This window comes from Manihot esculenta, chromosome 14, assembly GCF_001659605.2.
Source record: "Manihot esculenta cultivar AM560-2 chromosome 14, M.esculenta_v8, whole genome shotgun sequence".
Taxonomy (NCBI): domain Eukaryota; kingdom Viridiplantae; phylum Streptophyta; class Magnoliopsida; order Malpighiales; family Euphorbiaceae; genus Manihot; species Manihot esculenta.
The window spans coordinates 28,280,468-28,297,526 of NC_035174.2; the positions used below are offsets into that span (position 1 = coordinate 28,280,468).

A 17,059-nucleotide genomic window follows, 5' to 3' on the forward strand; every position below is an offset into this window, starting at 1 on the left:
TCTTTATATGAATATCTAAATCAATTACATTTTTTGCATGAGATGTAAACCTAATTCCCTAAACTTATAATAATAAAAATATACTATTATTTTTATTAAAAAAATTAATTTATTTTATATATTAAATATATAAATATTATAATCTCTCTAATAAAAAATGTACATTTTATATATCTTGTTCAAAATTTATATTTCTAATATATAATTTATGAAAAAAAAGAGTAAATAAATGCAATCCAAAGAATTTTCATTGCATTTACTTCCTGATTTTGAGAATGGGTCACAATAATATAATGAATTTGTTTAGAACAATTTATTTTTATAACAAAATTTTTAAATAAATACTTATAAAATTATATACATTTTAATTTTATTTTTTAATAAAATTATTAATAAAAATAAATTAATTGAATAAAATTTTAGTAATACTTCATGTGATATTATTTATTTGTTTTAAAAAAATTAAATAAATTATTACAAAGATTTTAATTTTTTTTAAAACGAGAAATTTTAAATTAAAAAAATTAAATTATTCTATTTCAAATAAAAATTAGTTAAGAAGAATCTATGGAATTGAATTTTTATAATTTTTTTTATTTTAAACTGAGAGTTAAATATTTCATGATAATTTTTTATAAAATAATAATTAATCTCTAAATAGAGAGTTAGATTCTATTTGTTTACGAAAAATAATTTATATTCAAATAATATTTTATAAAAAATAAAATATTTTTTATAAAAATTTAAAAATATTTTTAATAAAATAATTTATTTTTTATTATTTAATTTTAATTTTAATTTAAAAATAAAATATATTAATAAATTTATATATATGGAGAGATTTTAATAAAAATTTTAAAGTGTGAAAAATATTTTTTTTTATTTTTTAAAATAATTTATTTTTTTAATGGAGTCTAATTTTTTTTTAAAAAAAAATTCAATTATAATCCTCCTTAAACCCCACCAAAAGTACCTTAAAAAAAGAAAAAATAAAAGAGTAAACTTTCATTGTACAGATAAGAATGAGCGCTTCATTACATTTTAGTGAAGCCCGGGTAGGCGGACCCCAACGGACAAACCCAGCACTGCAGAACCAAAACTCAGAGGTTTTGAGCGGAAGCTTTAAACGGTTACGATTTTGAGTTCCTAATTCTTTACACTCAGCCTTCCTCCTGTTTTGAACTTCTGATTCGCCTCCCCCAAGCTCTTACGAACTTCGCCGACCCCGACATTCACTCTCCGGCGGTTTATTTCTTACTTCAGCTTTGGAATTTGATTGGCCTCCTTCAAACTCCCTTAGCACAGACGTCTCGCTTTTGATTCGCTTCATTAAGCTCTGCTCTGTTAAGGTATCTCTTTATTTGTTTTTTTAAAGTCATTTTGAGATATGGTTACTATGGTTTTGATTTGTTAATCATAAATGGTAAATGTGGTTTTGTTCTTCAAGTTGATTAGTTGCTTGCCCTTAGATTGGTTTTCGGTTACAAAAGTTTTTTGGGCTTTTTTTTTTCACTTGATATTGACAAGTTGCTGTTTGATACTTTGATCAGTGTTTGAGAAGCAAGAATTGAAGGTTTAGTGGTGTTTCCCTCTGTAATTTAATTCATCATTGTCATTGTTTATGGGTTTATCATGGTTGTCCGTTATATTTATTTGTCTTGTAATGATAATTTCATCCTTGGTTTGTTTCTATTTTTTTTTCCCTTGCTTTCCATTGCATGTCTCATCGCAAATGATTCATTGAAATTCTAATAACTACCTGTTTTGCACTGTGGTAAGCCCTTCATTAGAGTGGATTCTAATATTTATGATGCTTCAAAATTTGAATAAATTTCAATTGAAAAAGAGATATCAGATACTAGCAGTGTCAAGCACTAGGATGATTTTCTCCAAACATTCATTTTTCTGGTTGCATCTTCAATTGCTAATCATCTTTATCTTTGTAGCAGTTTAATTGTAAATTTTATGCCAAAGACTGTTAATATGGGCAATGGGCATAGAGTTTTAGCGGCGAAGGATGCTTAGGTATATAGGATATTCACATTCAATTTTCCAAAGAGTTCAAGTCGCTGGAGATGGAATTTGGTAATGAAAGCATGTTGAATGGATTATCTTAAAGCACGTCTTGTTCCTTTTACAAAGAGTTATCGTTTTCTGCTGCTTCTTGATCCTCTGTTTGCAAGATTGTTGTATTGGAGCCTCCTCTTTGAGCAAGTGCTTCAAAAGTCAAAGTGGAAATGAATATGGAAGAACTGAGAATGCTAATATCTAATTTCAGCTCTTATATGTATATTGATGAGTGGTAATTTCAGCTCTTATATGGATATTGACGAGTGGTTTGTTTCCAGTTAAGATTGGAACTTACTGCAATCTTATTAATTGGGTTGTCCCCAATTCTTCAGTTCTATGCCCATGACTTGTTGTCTATTGCTTGCTAGTGCTGCTACCTTTCTCATTTCTGCTGAAGTCAAACTCATCGACCTTTCACATCTAACATTAAGGGAAGAAATGTTTGTTCCTTCACGCATCTCCTTTTCAATTTGTATTATTTTTAGCTTTACATTTGATATTGTAAGTCCAATGCTTTGGCTAATAGCACCATTTTTCGTTCAGCATAGAATATTTTTCATGTTTTCGTCCTCAAAAAAATTTTAGATTGCCTATACAGTTGTTGGATTTTGTGTTGATTGTGAAGTTACAAAAATGTAGTGCTCTAGTATTATCCTTGATGGTCTATGCATCCCAGTATTCATTCTTCAATTATGAGATGTGAAATTACTTGTCCTAACATTGGCTGAATCTTTTTTGGAGATCTTGGTTCTTCTATAAATCCATGTGGTTGGGTTCTACACAAGGAGATTTATTTTAAGATAAGCTGGATGAATCAGTAATGCAGTAAGGGAGAGAATATGAGGAGAGAGAGAAGAAAGAGGAAGAGGAAAGATGTGAAAGACAAACCACTGGAACCATATTGATGTTCTTAGCTCCTTCTCTTTTGTACATAATTCCATTTCTAAACTTTTTCTTCCTTCTCTTTTATTATGTTTCCTCCATTTTCTTTGTATGTGCATGGTTCCCTCTCTTTACTCAATAATCATAAAGTAGAAACTCTGGTTTTTCATTATTGTATGCAGCAACTTTGATGTGTTTATATTATTGAGTGCAGACTGCAGGGGTTAATCTGCCATGGAGTGCTCTGATGACGAGAAGGATGGAGCCTTTGGGAATTACCTGCCAAAAGAACTAAGTATAAGCTTAGCCAATGGTACAAAATTTGTAGATGAAGTACTAAGTGGTCAAAGTGACCGCTGTCTGGAAAATTTTCGCATGGACAAGCAGCCATTCTACAAGTTATGTGATATTTTGCAAGCCAAGGGCCTGTTACGCCACACAAATAGAATCAAGATTGAGGAGCAATTAGCCATATTCTTGTTCATCATTGGCCATAATCTACGCACCCGAGCCGTCCAAGAGTTATTCCGGTATTCAGGAGAAACCATTAGTCGTCATTTCAACAATGTTTTGAATGCTATTATGGCAATTTCATTAGATTTCTTTCAGCCTCCAGGATCTGATGTTCCACCAGAAATCTTGGGAGATCCTAGATTTTATCCATATTTTAAGGTAATGCTAGTGTAGTTTGAATTTAATCTCTTCTCTGAGTTTGTCTCTAAATCACTTTGCAACTTCTGTGACTAGGATTGTGTGGGAGCAGTTGATGGCATACACATTCCTGTAATGGTGGGTGTGGACGAACAGGGGCCCTTCCGTAACAAGAATGGATTACTTTCACAAAATGTTCTGGCTGCTTGTTCATTTGACCTGAAGTTCCATTATGTTCTAGCTGGCTGGGAAGGTTCAGCATCAGATCTGCGAGTTCTAAACTCAGCTCTTACAAGGCGTAACAAGTTGCAGGTCCCTGAAGGTATCTTACATGCTGTTTAAATTATGGCTTGCTTTATTGGTTATTTGGCCATCCAATAAGAAAGGATGTACATGCAGTATTTGGAGAGATGTTTAACATGTGTCATTCTCATTCTTGAACTCATTGTATGTTCTGGCTTCTCTTTGACGTTGTAATGCTGTTGTTGGGTGAATATTTCTAATGATGCAGGTAAGTACTATCTTGTGGACAGCAAATATGTTAATATGCCTGGTTTCATAGCCCCATACAATGGGATTCCTCATCACAAAAATGAATATTCCATGGGTTATCATCCTCAAAATCCTAGAGAACATTTTAACCAAAGGCACGCATTGTTGAGAAATGCCTCCGATCGCATCTTCGGTGCTCTGAAAGCACGCTTCCCTATATTGATGTCAGCTCCTCCATACCCTTTACAAACACAGGTTAAACTGGTAGTAGCAGCATGTGCAGTACACAATTACATCCGAATGGAGAAACCAGATGATTTGATATTTAAAATGTACGAACAGGATAACATGCTAGAAGTTGAAGAATCGTTGCCCCCATTAGAGGTGGAAGAGTCAATGGTGCAAGTTGAGAATCAGGCTGTGGAGATTGCTTTTGAGACGGAACAGCTTGAGTTTAGTTCACAGTTGCGCGACTCTATTGCAAATAGTATGTGGGATGACTATATCCGTGATCTGTCAGCTATATAGATGGATTCATCGCGGTTTTAGTTTCAGGATAGTGTTGGGATTCTTTTCAAGATCATTGCCAGTGTAAAGTTTTTGAATTTAAGCTTGATCTTGGTGTAAAATGGTAATCTGTTAATATTGGTATATGATATACCTTTAGAAGTGCTTGCTGTACACAAAAATTTAGCATCAACTGTATGGCAATGGCAGTGTTAAACCTAGGATTAAAAGTTACAGAATCTCATAGACAGATTACAATTGGAGGACTTTTGATATATACATTTATCTATTTCAAAGCTCAATTGCGTTTAATGTCTTATTGTATTCAGTTGGCTGTGTTACTGTGAGTAGGCAGAGACTGACCAATCTATGTGAACGGATTTGGCTGTCCTTCATTTGCAGGAACCCAACTGCCTGAATGAGATTGTGGTCTACTGATGGTAGCCAAGCCAACACCTGAGACAAGACAAGTCAACTTCTGCATGCTGTGACCCTGAAATAAGTTCTTTAAATTATCCTGTTTATTTGATTTATATTTTTTTTTATAAAAATTTAATTGAATCAATAAAATTAATAAATTACCTGGTACTATTTTTTGAGAAATATAAATAATGCTGATACTTATAGTTCATTAATCTTTAAATTTTACTAATTAATTTATAAAAATAGATAATTTTTTAAAATATTTATATGAAGAAAAACCATTTTATAGCCATAAACTAGTTTTTATATTTATGAAGTTATATCATATGTAATTTATGAAGCATTATCATTATATGTAAATTTCAATTTTTTTATACTTATAAGTAATAGAGGAAACTGATATCATATGTAAACTCTACTCCTAATATATCAGCCAATAAATTCCCAAAAGTAATACATTAAATAAATAAATAATTTCAGTAAAATTCAAAAAGAAAAAAAATTAATATATATAATTATACATTGCATCATATAGGCCTACATGGGGTTTCAACAATGGTCTCCAAAGCAGGCTGCCATGATCTTTGCTTGGAGTATCTCTTCACCAGCTTTGGCTGATCATCACCATCATCATGATGATCATGATCATGATCATCAGAGCAGGTTGAATCAATATGATCCATTCTCTTAATCTCTGAAGAAAAAATACAAAAATCAACAAGAACTGGAAAAATAAACTTGGCGAAATGATTGTTCTTGAAATTAGCTTTGGTTGCCTTAAAAGTAAAAGAAGCCATTTCCTCTTGTGTAAGCACAGAGTAGAACAAGTCCATGGGAAGAAGAAAGTAAAGTTTGCATCTCTCAAGCTCTTCATCAGCCGATAATCCATTGATTCTTTGGCCAATTTTGAGACTGTTGAATTCACATAGAAATTTTCCAGGATTTTCTAGCATCAGCTCTGATGCTTTTACTGGTTTTGTGTAGATTTGCAAAGAGCCATTGGAGAGTAAGACCTTTACCACTCCATTGGAGATGATTGAAGGAGCACAAGAAGTTGCATTGCCCATGAATGTAGAGAGAGAAAGAGAGAAACAGAGATGAAGTTTGTGGAAATGGGTCATTTAAGTAGGAAATGAAATTTTAACATAAAGACTATTTTGTTAAAAAGGAAACGGTAGTTAAGAAAGAGACAAAGAGAAGGTCCATGTCTTAGGTTAGGCAAGTTGTCTTTACTCTTCAATCTCTATATTCAATTGAGATCACACTACAGCATTCATGGGGATGCAGTTAGGTGCATGAATTTTTCATGCAACTTTGGGCATGTTTATTGTATCAGATGGAATAATGAAGAGAGAAAGCACAGGGCAGTCATCCTAATATTGCTTTCAATTTCTTTAAATTTTTAAATTTTTTATAATGAATATTATTTAATTAAATAATATTTAATTAGGTGAAACTAACTTGGACTTGCATATGCACATGGGTGAGGCATGGACCAAAGATTTTGGCCGTTTAGCAGAAGCTCACCAATCTAATGATTGGACATGGTCACAAGCTTTTCCTCTGTTTTATCTGATCTGTTCACTTCACCTAACTTCTACTCTTCTAAATTCATTATTTATTTATATAATTCATAAATATCTTTTATTATTTAAGTAAATTTTATTATTTTTTAAACTTTTAATTTTAAAAAATATTTAAATTTTAGATACTTTATACATAAAAACTTTAATTATTATGTGAATTTATAAATTACACATTTTTTAAATTTTTAGATATTAAATAATTAGAATTTATAAAATTTATTTATACTTTATAAAATTTAGATTTAATTAATTATATTTTTATAAAAATTAAGTGTTAAAAACTAACATGAAAAGACAAGAGTGTTAATTAACTTGACATATAAAAATTAAAAGCTAAATTATATATTTGGCTTTTATAAATTACTTTTCTAATAAACATTTCTTTATTTACGAATCATAATTTCAAATGGGCCTTAACAGAGGTGTATGGTTACTCATTCAAAAATAATTAATTTATCTTTTTTATTGAAAATTTAATAGCAATTTTAAAATAAATTTAAATATTACCACATAAAAATATTAATTCTATATTACAATAACTCAATTAATATATATATATATATTCTCTCAGTCTTATAATTTTTATTTATTTTATTTTTCACGCATATTAAAAAAAATAGTTTTTTTATTAATTTTTCAACTATCTCCATTTAGAATACATTAAATTTTATTATACACTAAAATATATTTAAAAAAATTTTTTAAAAATAAAATAAAATAAAATAAAATTATAATATTTAATTTATATATTTTTATAGTCTAAAAAAAGAAAAATAGATAATAAAACAATTGAAAAAAATGATGGACAAAATTATGGGACTGAGGAAATATGATTTAATATAACTGATTTTTCTTCTGCTCTATGTTAGCAAGGCTTTTTTTTGCTCAGCAGTGGCAAGTTCTGATGATTTTGGTTTTTGGGAGTTGATTGAGCTTGTGAGTGATGAATACGGAGATGGAGAATCTTTCACTAATAGAGAAGGAGGAGGAGGAGGAGGAAATGATTATTGTTTTTGAAGGAGATTCCTCAGCAATAGGGAATGTGGATCTGTGTCTCGTTGGTAGGTTCCTAACAGATTGAAACCTCAAATTTAACGTGGTCAGGAACACACTCGCAAATTTGTGGCAACCAGGGGAGGGGTGAGTATTAGTGAGATTAGGTCTCATAGGTATCTATTCTAGTTCTTCCATACAATGGATATAAGGAGGGTTCTTGAAGGAGGTCTGTGGTCTTTTAGTAACCATCTTCTTATTTCAAATAGAATGAAGAAGGAAGAAAACCCGGGGTTAGTTGAACTGTATCAAGTCGCCAAGCAGTTAGTAAACTTTGTCGGTACCTTCATTTCATATGAGCTAAATGAGAGTCTATATTAGAATCCATGTGAGGCTCTCCTTAAAAAGGTCGATGAAAATAAAGAAAGGAGTGGGTGATTCCTTTTCTGGTTAATTTTAAATAAGAAAAGCTTCTCATTTTCTGTTTCTTGTGTGGTTTGTTAGGTCATCACCAGCAGTTTTGTGAAAGATTATTTGACAATAAAAGTGGGATGCTCCAGAAAGGATGGGGGGTGGTTGCAGATGGCAAATAGGCAGATTTTTTAGTCAGGCGAGAGGTTGCTCAATGACTGGACGGGAAATGGAAGGAGCAGTGGATCGGATCAGGAAAAGGAAAGCGAGGATTTAGATGCGAATGTGGGGCAAAATCACTTGAATACAAACGTTAAGATTGGTATTCTGCATGGATCTCAGGGTGGTTCAAAAGGGAATGCCATGCAACAAGACATGGAAGATAATATTATTGTGGGGTTAGAGACTGGAGGCCATAAAGTCAAACATTTTGAGCCAGACTTTCAACACTGATAGGCTTTATATTCAAGATGATGAGGTGACACTAGAACTAAAGGAAGGAAAGAAAAGGTTTTGTATGAATTCATGCATGTAGGAGTCGATACCTTGAATAGGGTTTACCTCTCTCTGCAGATTGTAACTTCAGATGTAGAACCAGCTGCGAGACTTGAAAATCAAGCCTACCGACAACCATGAATCTCATAAGCTAGAAAGGTAACCCCTGACAGTTTTTCTTATAGAAACTGTAGTGCTTTTTAATAAAATTGAGAAGATTTCATTATCGTTCTGGTTATTATTTTTGTTTCTCTATTGATCGGATTGGGTATGGTGGTGGGTTAGTATCCCTTGGAAGGATTCTAACAGTGTGACGATTATCAATCATTAATAATCATATTGAAATGGAGGTTTACTGAGTTTTTATGGTCACCTAGAAAGAAATAGAAAAGGAATTCTTGGAATTTACTTGTTGCCCCTCTGTATAGAAACTCTCTTCCTTGGGCATGTGCTTTATTGAAAATACTCAGATTCAACTATTTAGGAGGAGTTTTTGGACTAGAATTACTCTAGGATTTTTGTATAAAGCACAATTTTTTGTAACAACAGGGCATCCTTTGCTTTTGGCCAAATTTTCTTTTTTGTTTTCGGTGTTCTAGAATACATATAAGTGGTTGAGTTGTTTAATTTTAGTGTAACATAGGTTAAAATTTTAATATTTTCAAAAATTATGAGATTTAAATTTAATTATTAATTTTATTTTTTTTAATATTTATGCAATTTCAATTATTATTATTATTACTCTAATTAACAGGTCTATTATTCTATTTTTCAAGATTATGAATAGTTAATTTGGATTCTTAAATCTATATTTACTTTGAATCGTTCAACAATAAATAACAATTAGCGAAAAAATTACATGATATAAATTAAACTTATCACATACTTAATTTATTAGTTAAAATTGTATCTTTCTCATAATTCTTAACACATTTAACTTAAACCTCTGTCAGTTATGCGTCATGAGCGAAAAAACATATAATTTTTTTTACTTTTTTCTTTTTATAATATAATAACTAAATAATTAATTTTATTAAAAATATATTTTCTCTATTTTATAATTTTTTTTATTTTACCTTTTCATATATATTAAAAAAAAATAATTTGATTGAGTTTTAGTTATGAATTAAATTTCCTAGTGCCTCTTTGCAATCTCTCCGTCTTGGAGATCCTAAAAGAGTAAGAAGTCTGCTCCAAGGCCAAATTAGGAAATAGAATTCACAATGGAAATAATCTCTCTACACCCACCCATGCATATATTTATCTCACGTTTCTGCATTTTGGTTGCTTTTTACTGAATACTTATTCAATGGAAACCACCGTGGCAGACTCCAATGCGACGCCGGAGCAATCTCGGAGAAGAGCCGGCACGGGAAGAAGAAGAGTTGAAATCAAGAAAATACAAGACAAATGCAGCTTATTAGTAACTTTTTCCAAGCGTCGCACAGGTCTTTTCAAGAAACTCGGCGAAGTTTGCAATTTATGTGGTGGAGAAGCTGCCGTCATCACGTTCTCTCCGGCGGGGAAACCCTACGCTTTTGGTGCACCTTCAGCGGACTCAGTCGCTCTTCGCTATCTAACCGAAAGCATAAGCGCTGCCTCTAGTAGTGGATTAGATCTTCCAGAAGCGGCGGCGGTAGAGGAGGCGGAGGAAAAGTTCTGGTGGGAGCAGCCGATAGAGGAATTGGATATGGAGGAGCTTAGAGAGTACAAGGCAGGCTTGGTTGGGTTGAAGAGTAATTTAGTTATGAGAATTGAGGATTTGAAGATGCGCAAAACTGTGACCAGGAATCTTTTCCACTGATTGTAAAAGAAAAAGAAAAAGCACTTCAGCTTATTTTTCTGATATTTTCTTTGAATCTTGCAGATATAAAATTTAACATAATCATCTTTTGGATAAAAAATTCAATTTGAGATTAAATAAAATTATTAATTTAGTAAAATTTAGATAATCATTTATTTTTATTATCCCTAGAAGTAGCAGCTTCTCAGGCTTCAGTAGCAACGAAGATGGCTCCTGATCAAGGCAAGGCATGTATGATCAGCAGCTATTTGTGAATGAACTTAGAATTGTTCCTTTTCCATTGATTTCTTATGCTTATTTTTCTACGTATATAATCATCACAACCACCTCCATTCATAAATGAGAATCGCACTTCACACAGTTTGAAATTACCATTCGAACAAGTATTTCTTAAGCCATTTTATAAAGGGTTCAAGGTGGAACCAGCTAAAGAGATCACTTTCAGTGATCCAACACCAATTGTCTGATAGCCATAATATTCAAATAAAGTCTAGCTACGACTATAAACTAGAACTACTCATGCCATTCTCTAGTTAGATTTTAATTCTTTTGTTTAAAAAAAATTAAAAAAAAATTTTTTTATAGGGGTATGTTTGTGTTTTTGGTTATGCCCATAACCAACTCTATGATGGGTAAAAAAAATATATAAAAAAAAACTCTCTATTTTGATCTTTATTTATTTATTTTTTATTTGTTTCATTTATTTTTTTTTATTCTTAGTCTTCTTTTCCAGTCGTAAGTGTTTTACAGGTCTGTAATTTTTATTTTTACTTTTTTTTTATTTTTTTATTTTTTTTTTGAGTGTATGAGGTAGTATTAGAGTTGGTTTTCCTTTTTACTATTTATTTATTTATTACTCTTCCTACACCTAACTCAATTCTCTCTTCTCTCTCTTATAGTAGCCGCACATCATATACTCTCATGGCATCTAAACACATATCCTCCTCCACCACTGATGGCCGCGAGCTCGCACCTTCAATGGGCGCAACCCGTCACATGACATCCTTCCGGGTCCTATTCTAAACTCTATTCTTATTTCTTTATTTATTTATTTTTTGTTGTGACCCAAATGTGGGGGGAATAGTTGAACGTATATATGCTTTGGTTGTTTTTTTTTATCACATTGAGGACATTGTGATCCAAGTGTGGGGGAGAGTCCGTTCACTTGTTTCAGTTTTAATTGTTCTTTTTATTTTTTTTTTATTTGTTTATCTCCTTAAATAAAAAAAGTTTAAAAAAATTATAAATTAAAAAATAAAAGTTGACTTTCAGGGTTAAATTGAATTATTTTAGGTAGCTGGCATAAATAGCATTATCTTATCTTTTTATGCAGATCATTAAGAGATTCTAGCATTTTCTTTATGGTTTGAAATATGCAAACTTATGTTTAAGTGAATTGATATTGCTTGATAAAAGACTAATAGTGCATTCTGAAATTCTACTTTAACCTGCTGTAGTGACTCTTGATACTATCCCAGGGAACTAAGTTAAAAAAAAATTATTATTATTATTATTGTTTTTTTGAGTGGTTTACCAACATTGGCTGGTTCAGATGGTACGGCATTTGATCCCCTTAAGCAAAGGATGTCTCTTGTGGCTGGAAAAAGCTAATGATTGGGAGAATTATACCCCGTAGGGGCCGTCAATAATTCGAAATATACTACTAATAATATGATTTACCATCACTGGTTGGTTTGGGTGATTCGGACCCATTCCCCTTAAGTAAGGGATGTCCCTTGTGAATGGAGAAAATCAGTGTTGGGAGAGTGTACCCTTATAGGAGCCGAAAAAATCTCGAACCAAAACCATAAAAATAAAAATAAAAATAAAAAAATAAAAATGATAAAATAAATAAAAACTGGATTCCTGGTTCCCTGGTGAAAATTATTGTAATACCCGGCTAGAATCTGGCATCGGAATTCCTATCGTCCGGTGGAATCCAGGATGTCAGAATTCTCTAGAAGGGTAAGATTTATGTTTTTCTAAAGTAATGTAGTATGTTTTACTGTTTTTAAGCTAAAATGAAAAGAGGTTTTGCAAGAAAAGAACCAAGGCAGAAAAGCCAGGTTCGGCCGCCGAAGGTGACATGCGGCCGCCGAACATGCATGGCTTTCGGTTTCACGTGTGGCCGCCGAAGGTGGTCTGGCCAGCCACCTATAAAAGGCCCTCAGTCGGTTGAACGGATAAGAATGAGTTTATCTGTTCACTTTCTGAGGTGAGACTCTGTCTTCCTTAAGTTTTCTTCATGTTTTCATTACATCTTGCAAAGATTTGATTGATTTTTATGTTATTTTGAAGGTTTTGAGCTAAAAACACAAAGTTGTAAAGTTTGGAGAGTTTGAAGGAGAGTTGCTCCAAAACTCCACGTTAGGATCGTTCATCTTCTTGGTTTCAAGAGGTAAGTGAAGATCCTGAACTTGTTTTCATGATTTATGGAAGATTTTTGAGGTTTTGGGGGAGAGTTGCATGATTAGGGTAAAAGAGAGGTTTTTTTTATATTTTTATGAGCAAAGCTTGTATATATGTTATATGTGTAATACCCGGCTAGACTCCGGTATCGAAATTCCTACCGTCCGGTGGAATCTCGGATGTCGGAGACCTCTAGAAGGGTAAAACCATGTTTTCATGAAATGTTTTAATGTTTTTGATGATTTTAAGTAAAGAGGAAATGAGTTTTTGAATAAAAACAACCTTGGAGGAAAACCCAGGTTCGGCCGCCGAACCTCAAGTTCGGCCGCCGAACATACAGGCATTTCGGGTGTGCCTTAGGCCCCCGAAGGCATAGGTTGAGGAAAGTCCAGGTTCAGCCGCCGAACCTCAAGTTCGGCCGCCGAACATGGCATGCATGCGGAGGCACGTTCGGCCCCCGAACGTGGCCTGGCCAGCCACTATAAAAGGGTCCCTTAGCCGAAAACGGGCGAGTTTTTCTCCCCATTGTCGGCCAAGGTGAGCTCTCCGCCGTTCCTCATCAATCCTTGAGTTTTTCCTTCAAATCTTTCAAGATTTTCACAAGTTTTTGCTTTGTTTTGAAGATTTTCGAGTTTAAAGCAAGTTTTGGAGCTTTGAGGCTCAAGAACTCAAAAATCTCCCACCTCCGAGTTTAGGACGTCTCTCTCTCGATTTTCAAGAGGTAAGAGCCGATCTTAAGCTCATTTCATGTTTAAAGTAAGTTTTATGCAAGATCTATGGGGTAGAATGCATGTTTAGCTCATAGTTAGGTTTTTGAGTTTATGTTGTGTTTTGAGCAAAGTGTTGTTGTTGTGTGTTGTAGTTGGGGTTTAAGTTAGTTTGAAGCCTCTAGGAGCCAATGTATGTATATTTGCATGATTTGAATGAGTTATATGCATGATGGTTTGAGTTTGGAGGCATTTGTGCATGTTTGAACCAAGTTTCTGCCCTTTGGGAGAAACCAGGTTCGGCAGCCGAAGGGACTTTCGGCCGCCGAACCCTCTTGTGGAGGCAGCCTTCGGCTGCCGAAGCTTGCCTCCGAAAGGAGACTTTCGTCTCTGTCTGGGAGTTTCGGCCGCCGAAAGTGCCGCCGAACATGCATGAGTTTCGCCTCTGTCTGGGAGTTTCGGCCGCCGAAGGTGCCGCCGAACCTGCCTGACTTTCGGCTCTGGAGGGACTTTCGGCCGCCGAACCTGCCGCCGAAAGTGCCCTGTCCAGCCTTCCTTTGCATGTTTTGCATGAATGTTTTGAGGAGTTTTAGAGGGTTTTTGGGGGATGTTTTTAGAGTTATGTTATAGTATGTTGGTCCCTCATTTGAGTCCACCTGTGTAGGTTCGGACCCGAGGAACCGAGGACCTCAGCAGTGAGTCAGCTGCTTCAGTCAGTGTCAGAGCTAGCCAGAGGTGAGTGGAATAACTCTTATGCTTTAAATAAATAAACCAGTTTGAGCATGTTCATGCATCACGGATGCCATGTGATATTTTAGGTTGTTTGCATTAGAAATCACGAATATGTTGCATTGCATAATATGTTGTTGATGTGGATGAATGTTGAATGATCCATTAGCCCAAATATGTTATGACATGATGATATGATATGGAAGTCCAGACGTGGCCTGCACTACGCCCCTGGCACTATGTAAGAGAAAGACCGGACGTGGCCTGCACTACGCCCCCGGCACCATGGATTATATATGTTATGTTATGTTATGTATAAGGAAAAGACCAGGTGTGGCCTGCACTACGCCCCTGGCATGATTGGAATATGTAGAGGGCTAAATGGTGACAAGTTCATCCTTGATATGATTAGTTGTGATGTGATGCATTCCATGATAGCATGCGTTTTAAATGCTTCATGATTCTGCTCATTAGGCTCTAGTAGCTCACCCCTCTCCCAAATTCCCCAGGTTTGCAGGTACAGGTTAGACAGGGAAGTCAAGAAGAGTAATGAAGTCTTATGTATGTAATAGTTAGAATGTGGACATGACAGATTGTATAATGATGTATAGATATGTAATGTAACGATATTAAGGTTAGAAGTGTGCTTGACCATAGTATATTGTAATCCCTTTTGATACATGATCTTAATGTTTATTGATGTCTATGTTTAGCCAACTCAACACTTGTTATGCCACCCATTGGGGGCATTGATGAGATCCCACTGAGGGGTCAAGTTTATGATTATGTATATGTTCAGTGCATGCACAGGTTGAGTTTGGTGTATGATAGAATGTATGAAAGAAAGGTTTTAATTTTTATGTATGTTGTTGATCATATACGGGATTAAACAGGTTTACAGGTTACATGTCAGGCTTGCTACGGGTCCCGGCGGCCTTAAGCCGACATGGATCCTAGCGCCGGTAGCGGTCCGATTTTCGGGTCGTTACAGTATGTTTTGTGTTGTTGGGGTTTTCAGGTAGTTTCTGACCCCTTTGAGCATATACTTGGGTGTATGCATGTTGAGGAGTTGAGGTGTTTGAGTTAGAGGAAGATTGGTGCATTTTGGCGTGAGGCAGAGCAAGGTTCTGCCTTGCTGATGAACCCAGCTTCGGCCGCCGAAGAATGGTTCGGCCGCCGAATGTGCTGAGGAGGTGGCTTCGGTTGCCTAAGCTTGCCCCCGAGCCTTTGGATTTTCGGCTCTGGAAGGGAGTTTCGGCCGCCGAAGATGCCCCCGAAGGTTAGAGACTTTCGTCTCTGGAGTGCCTTTCAGCCCCCAAAACTTGCCCCCAAAAGGGTTCGGCTGCCGAAAGTTGAGATTCGGCCGCCGAAGGTGCATGAGTTTCGGCTCTGGAGAGGACTTTCGGCCGCCGAACCTGCCGCCGAAAGTGTCCTGTTCAGCCTTCCTTTGCATGCTTTGCATGGATGTTTGCGTGAGTTTAAGGGGATTCTTGGGGAGTTTAATAGAGTTGTTCATAAGCTAGTTTGGTCCCTCATTTGAGTCCATTTGTGTAGGCACAGACCAGAGGAACCAGTGAGAGCAGCAGTGAGTACTGCTCCAGCATTTACAGACCCTGCAGAGTCAGTCCAGATAGCCAGAGGTGAGTGGAACTAACCGTAATACTCGTTTTCATTGAGACATTGAATGCTTTTAGCATATTTCATGCACCATGATTATGCAATAGAGTGATTGCATTAGAATTCACAAAGATGTTGCATTGCATACTTATTTGTTAATGTGGGTGAATGCTGAATGATCCAATAGTTCCAGACAAGAAATCCAGGACCCCATTCTACAGCCTGGCAAGTATAGTAAAGTCCAGGACCCCAGTCTACGGCCTGGCAGGTATAGGAAAGACCAAGTGCCCAGTCTACGCCCTGGCAAATGGTAAGTACAGGTGTTATATACATGTATACATATACAGTACATGAAGACCAGGACCCCAGTCTACGACCTGGCACGGAACAGTTACTGGGACTATGTGGTGATAGGTTTACCCTTGATGTGGCTTGTCTATGATATGATGCATTCCATAAGATTATGTGTTAATGACTTGTTTTACTGTTCTACTCACTGGGCTATAGAGCTCATCCCACTCCCTTAACCCCAGTCTTGCAGGTTCAGTGTACAGTGTACAGGGGAAGTCCAGCAGAGTACAGGAAGAGAGAAGAGTTTTGTCATAAAGTATTGTGGACATGTAACATTAAAGAGATGTAACAGTTGTGTATAAAGTTAGATTTGTGCTTGACTTAGTTCTTTTTGTGTTGTAAATCTTTTGTATACATGGTCTGTTTATATAACTGTTTTACAGAGTATGTGAAACACCAGGCTTAACATGTATGAATTAACCCATCTAGAGCAAGCTCTAGTCAGGGGTACAGAGTACAGAGATAGTGCATGCACAGGTTAAGTCTTGGTCCAGAGAAAAGTTTTGATTTTCATAGAAAATGTATGACCATGTATGAGATTTTACAGGTACTCAGAGAGTATAGCAGACTTGCTACGGGTTCTGGCGGCCTTAAGCCGATCTGAATCCTAGCGCCGGTGACGGTCCATTTTGGGGTCGTTACAGATTGGTATCAGAGCCCAAGGTTCAAATGATCGGACCTATAGAGAGAGTGTCGGGCTCATAGCGGTTAGAGGTGGTCAAGCACAATAGGAAATCATGTCCACTAGGATAGGATGTTGCGTCCTGTCTATTTGATGCTATGATTTATGCATGTGCTTTATTGTTATATGAGTTACTTATATGTTGCGATATGTGTTGTTTCAGAGGTAAGATGAGAGGAACTCGTCGATCAACTCGATTGACTGGAGTCCCACCAGATAGTGAGAGAACAGCTGCTCATCCTCCTGCATT

General features: G+C 35.3%; 3 protein-coding genes across 4 annotated transcripts; 2 read left to right on the forward strand and 1 right to left on the reverse strand.

Annotated features, from left to right (window-relative positions):
• Nucleotides 1–994: 994 nt before the first annotated feature.
• Nucleotides 995–4,904, forward strand: LOC110630939. 2 transcript variants are annotated; one of them, XM_021778591.2, is made up of 4 exons: nucleotides 995–1,349; nucleotides 1,950–3,624; nucleotides 3,700–3,925; nucleotides 4,115–4,904. In XM_021778591.2, the coding sequence occupies exons 2-4, from the start codon at nucleotides 3,187–3,189 to the stop codon at nucleotides 4,621–4,623; spliced, it is 1,173 nt and encodes a 390-aa protein (XP_021634283.1). In that variant the 5' UTR covers nucleotides 995–1,349; nucleotides 1,950–3,186; the 3' UTR covers nucleotides 4,624–4,904. The 2 variants fall into 2 exon arrangements, with proteins under 2 accessions (XP_021634283.1, XP_021634282.1); XM_021778590.2 differs by having other exon boundaries at nucleotides 997–1,349; nucleotides 3,167–3,624.
• A 540-nt stretch (nucleotides 4,905–5,444) lies between these two features.
• Nucleotides 5,445–6,252, reverse strand: LOC110630755. Its single transcript, XM_021778322.2, has one exon. It carries the CDS (start codon nucleotides 6,144–6,146, stop codon nucleotides 5,553–5,555), a length of 594 nt encoding a protein of 197 aa, XP_021634014.2. The 5' UTR covers nucleotides 6,147–6,252; the 3' UTR covers nucleotides 5,445–5,552.
• Nucleotides 6,253–9,660: 3,408 nt separating this feature from the next.
• LOC110630814 (agamous-like MADS-box protein AGL61) lies at nucleotides 9,661–10,314 on the forward strand. The gene has a single exon (XM_021778406.2). The coding sequence runs from the start codon at nucleotides 9,820–9,822 to the stop codon at nucleotides 10,312–10,314; it is 495 nt and encodes a 164-aa protein (XP_021634098.1). The 5' UTR covers nucleotides 9,661–9,819.
• The last annotated feature ends 6,745 nt before the right edge of the window (nucleotides 10,315–17,059 follow it).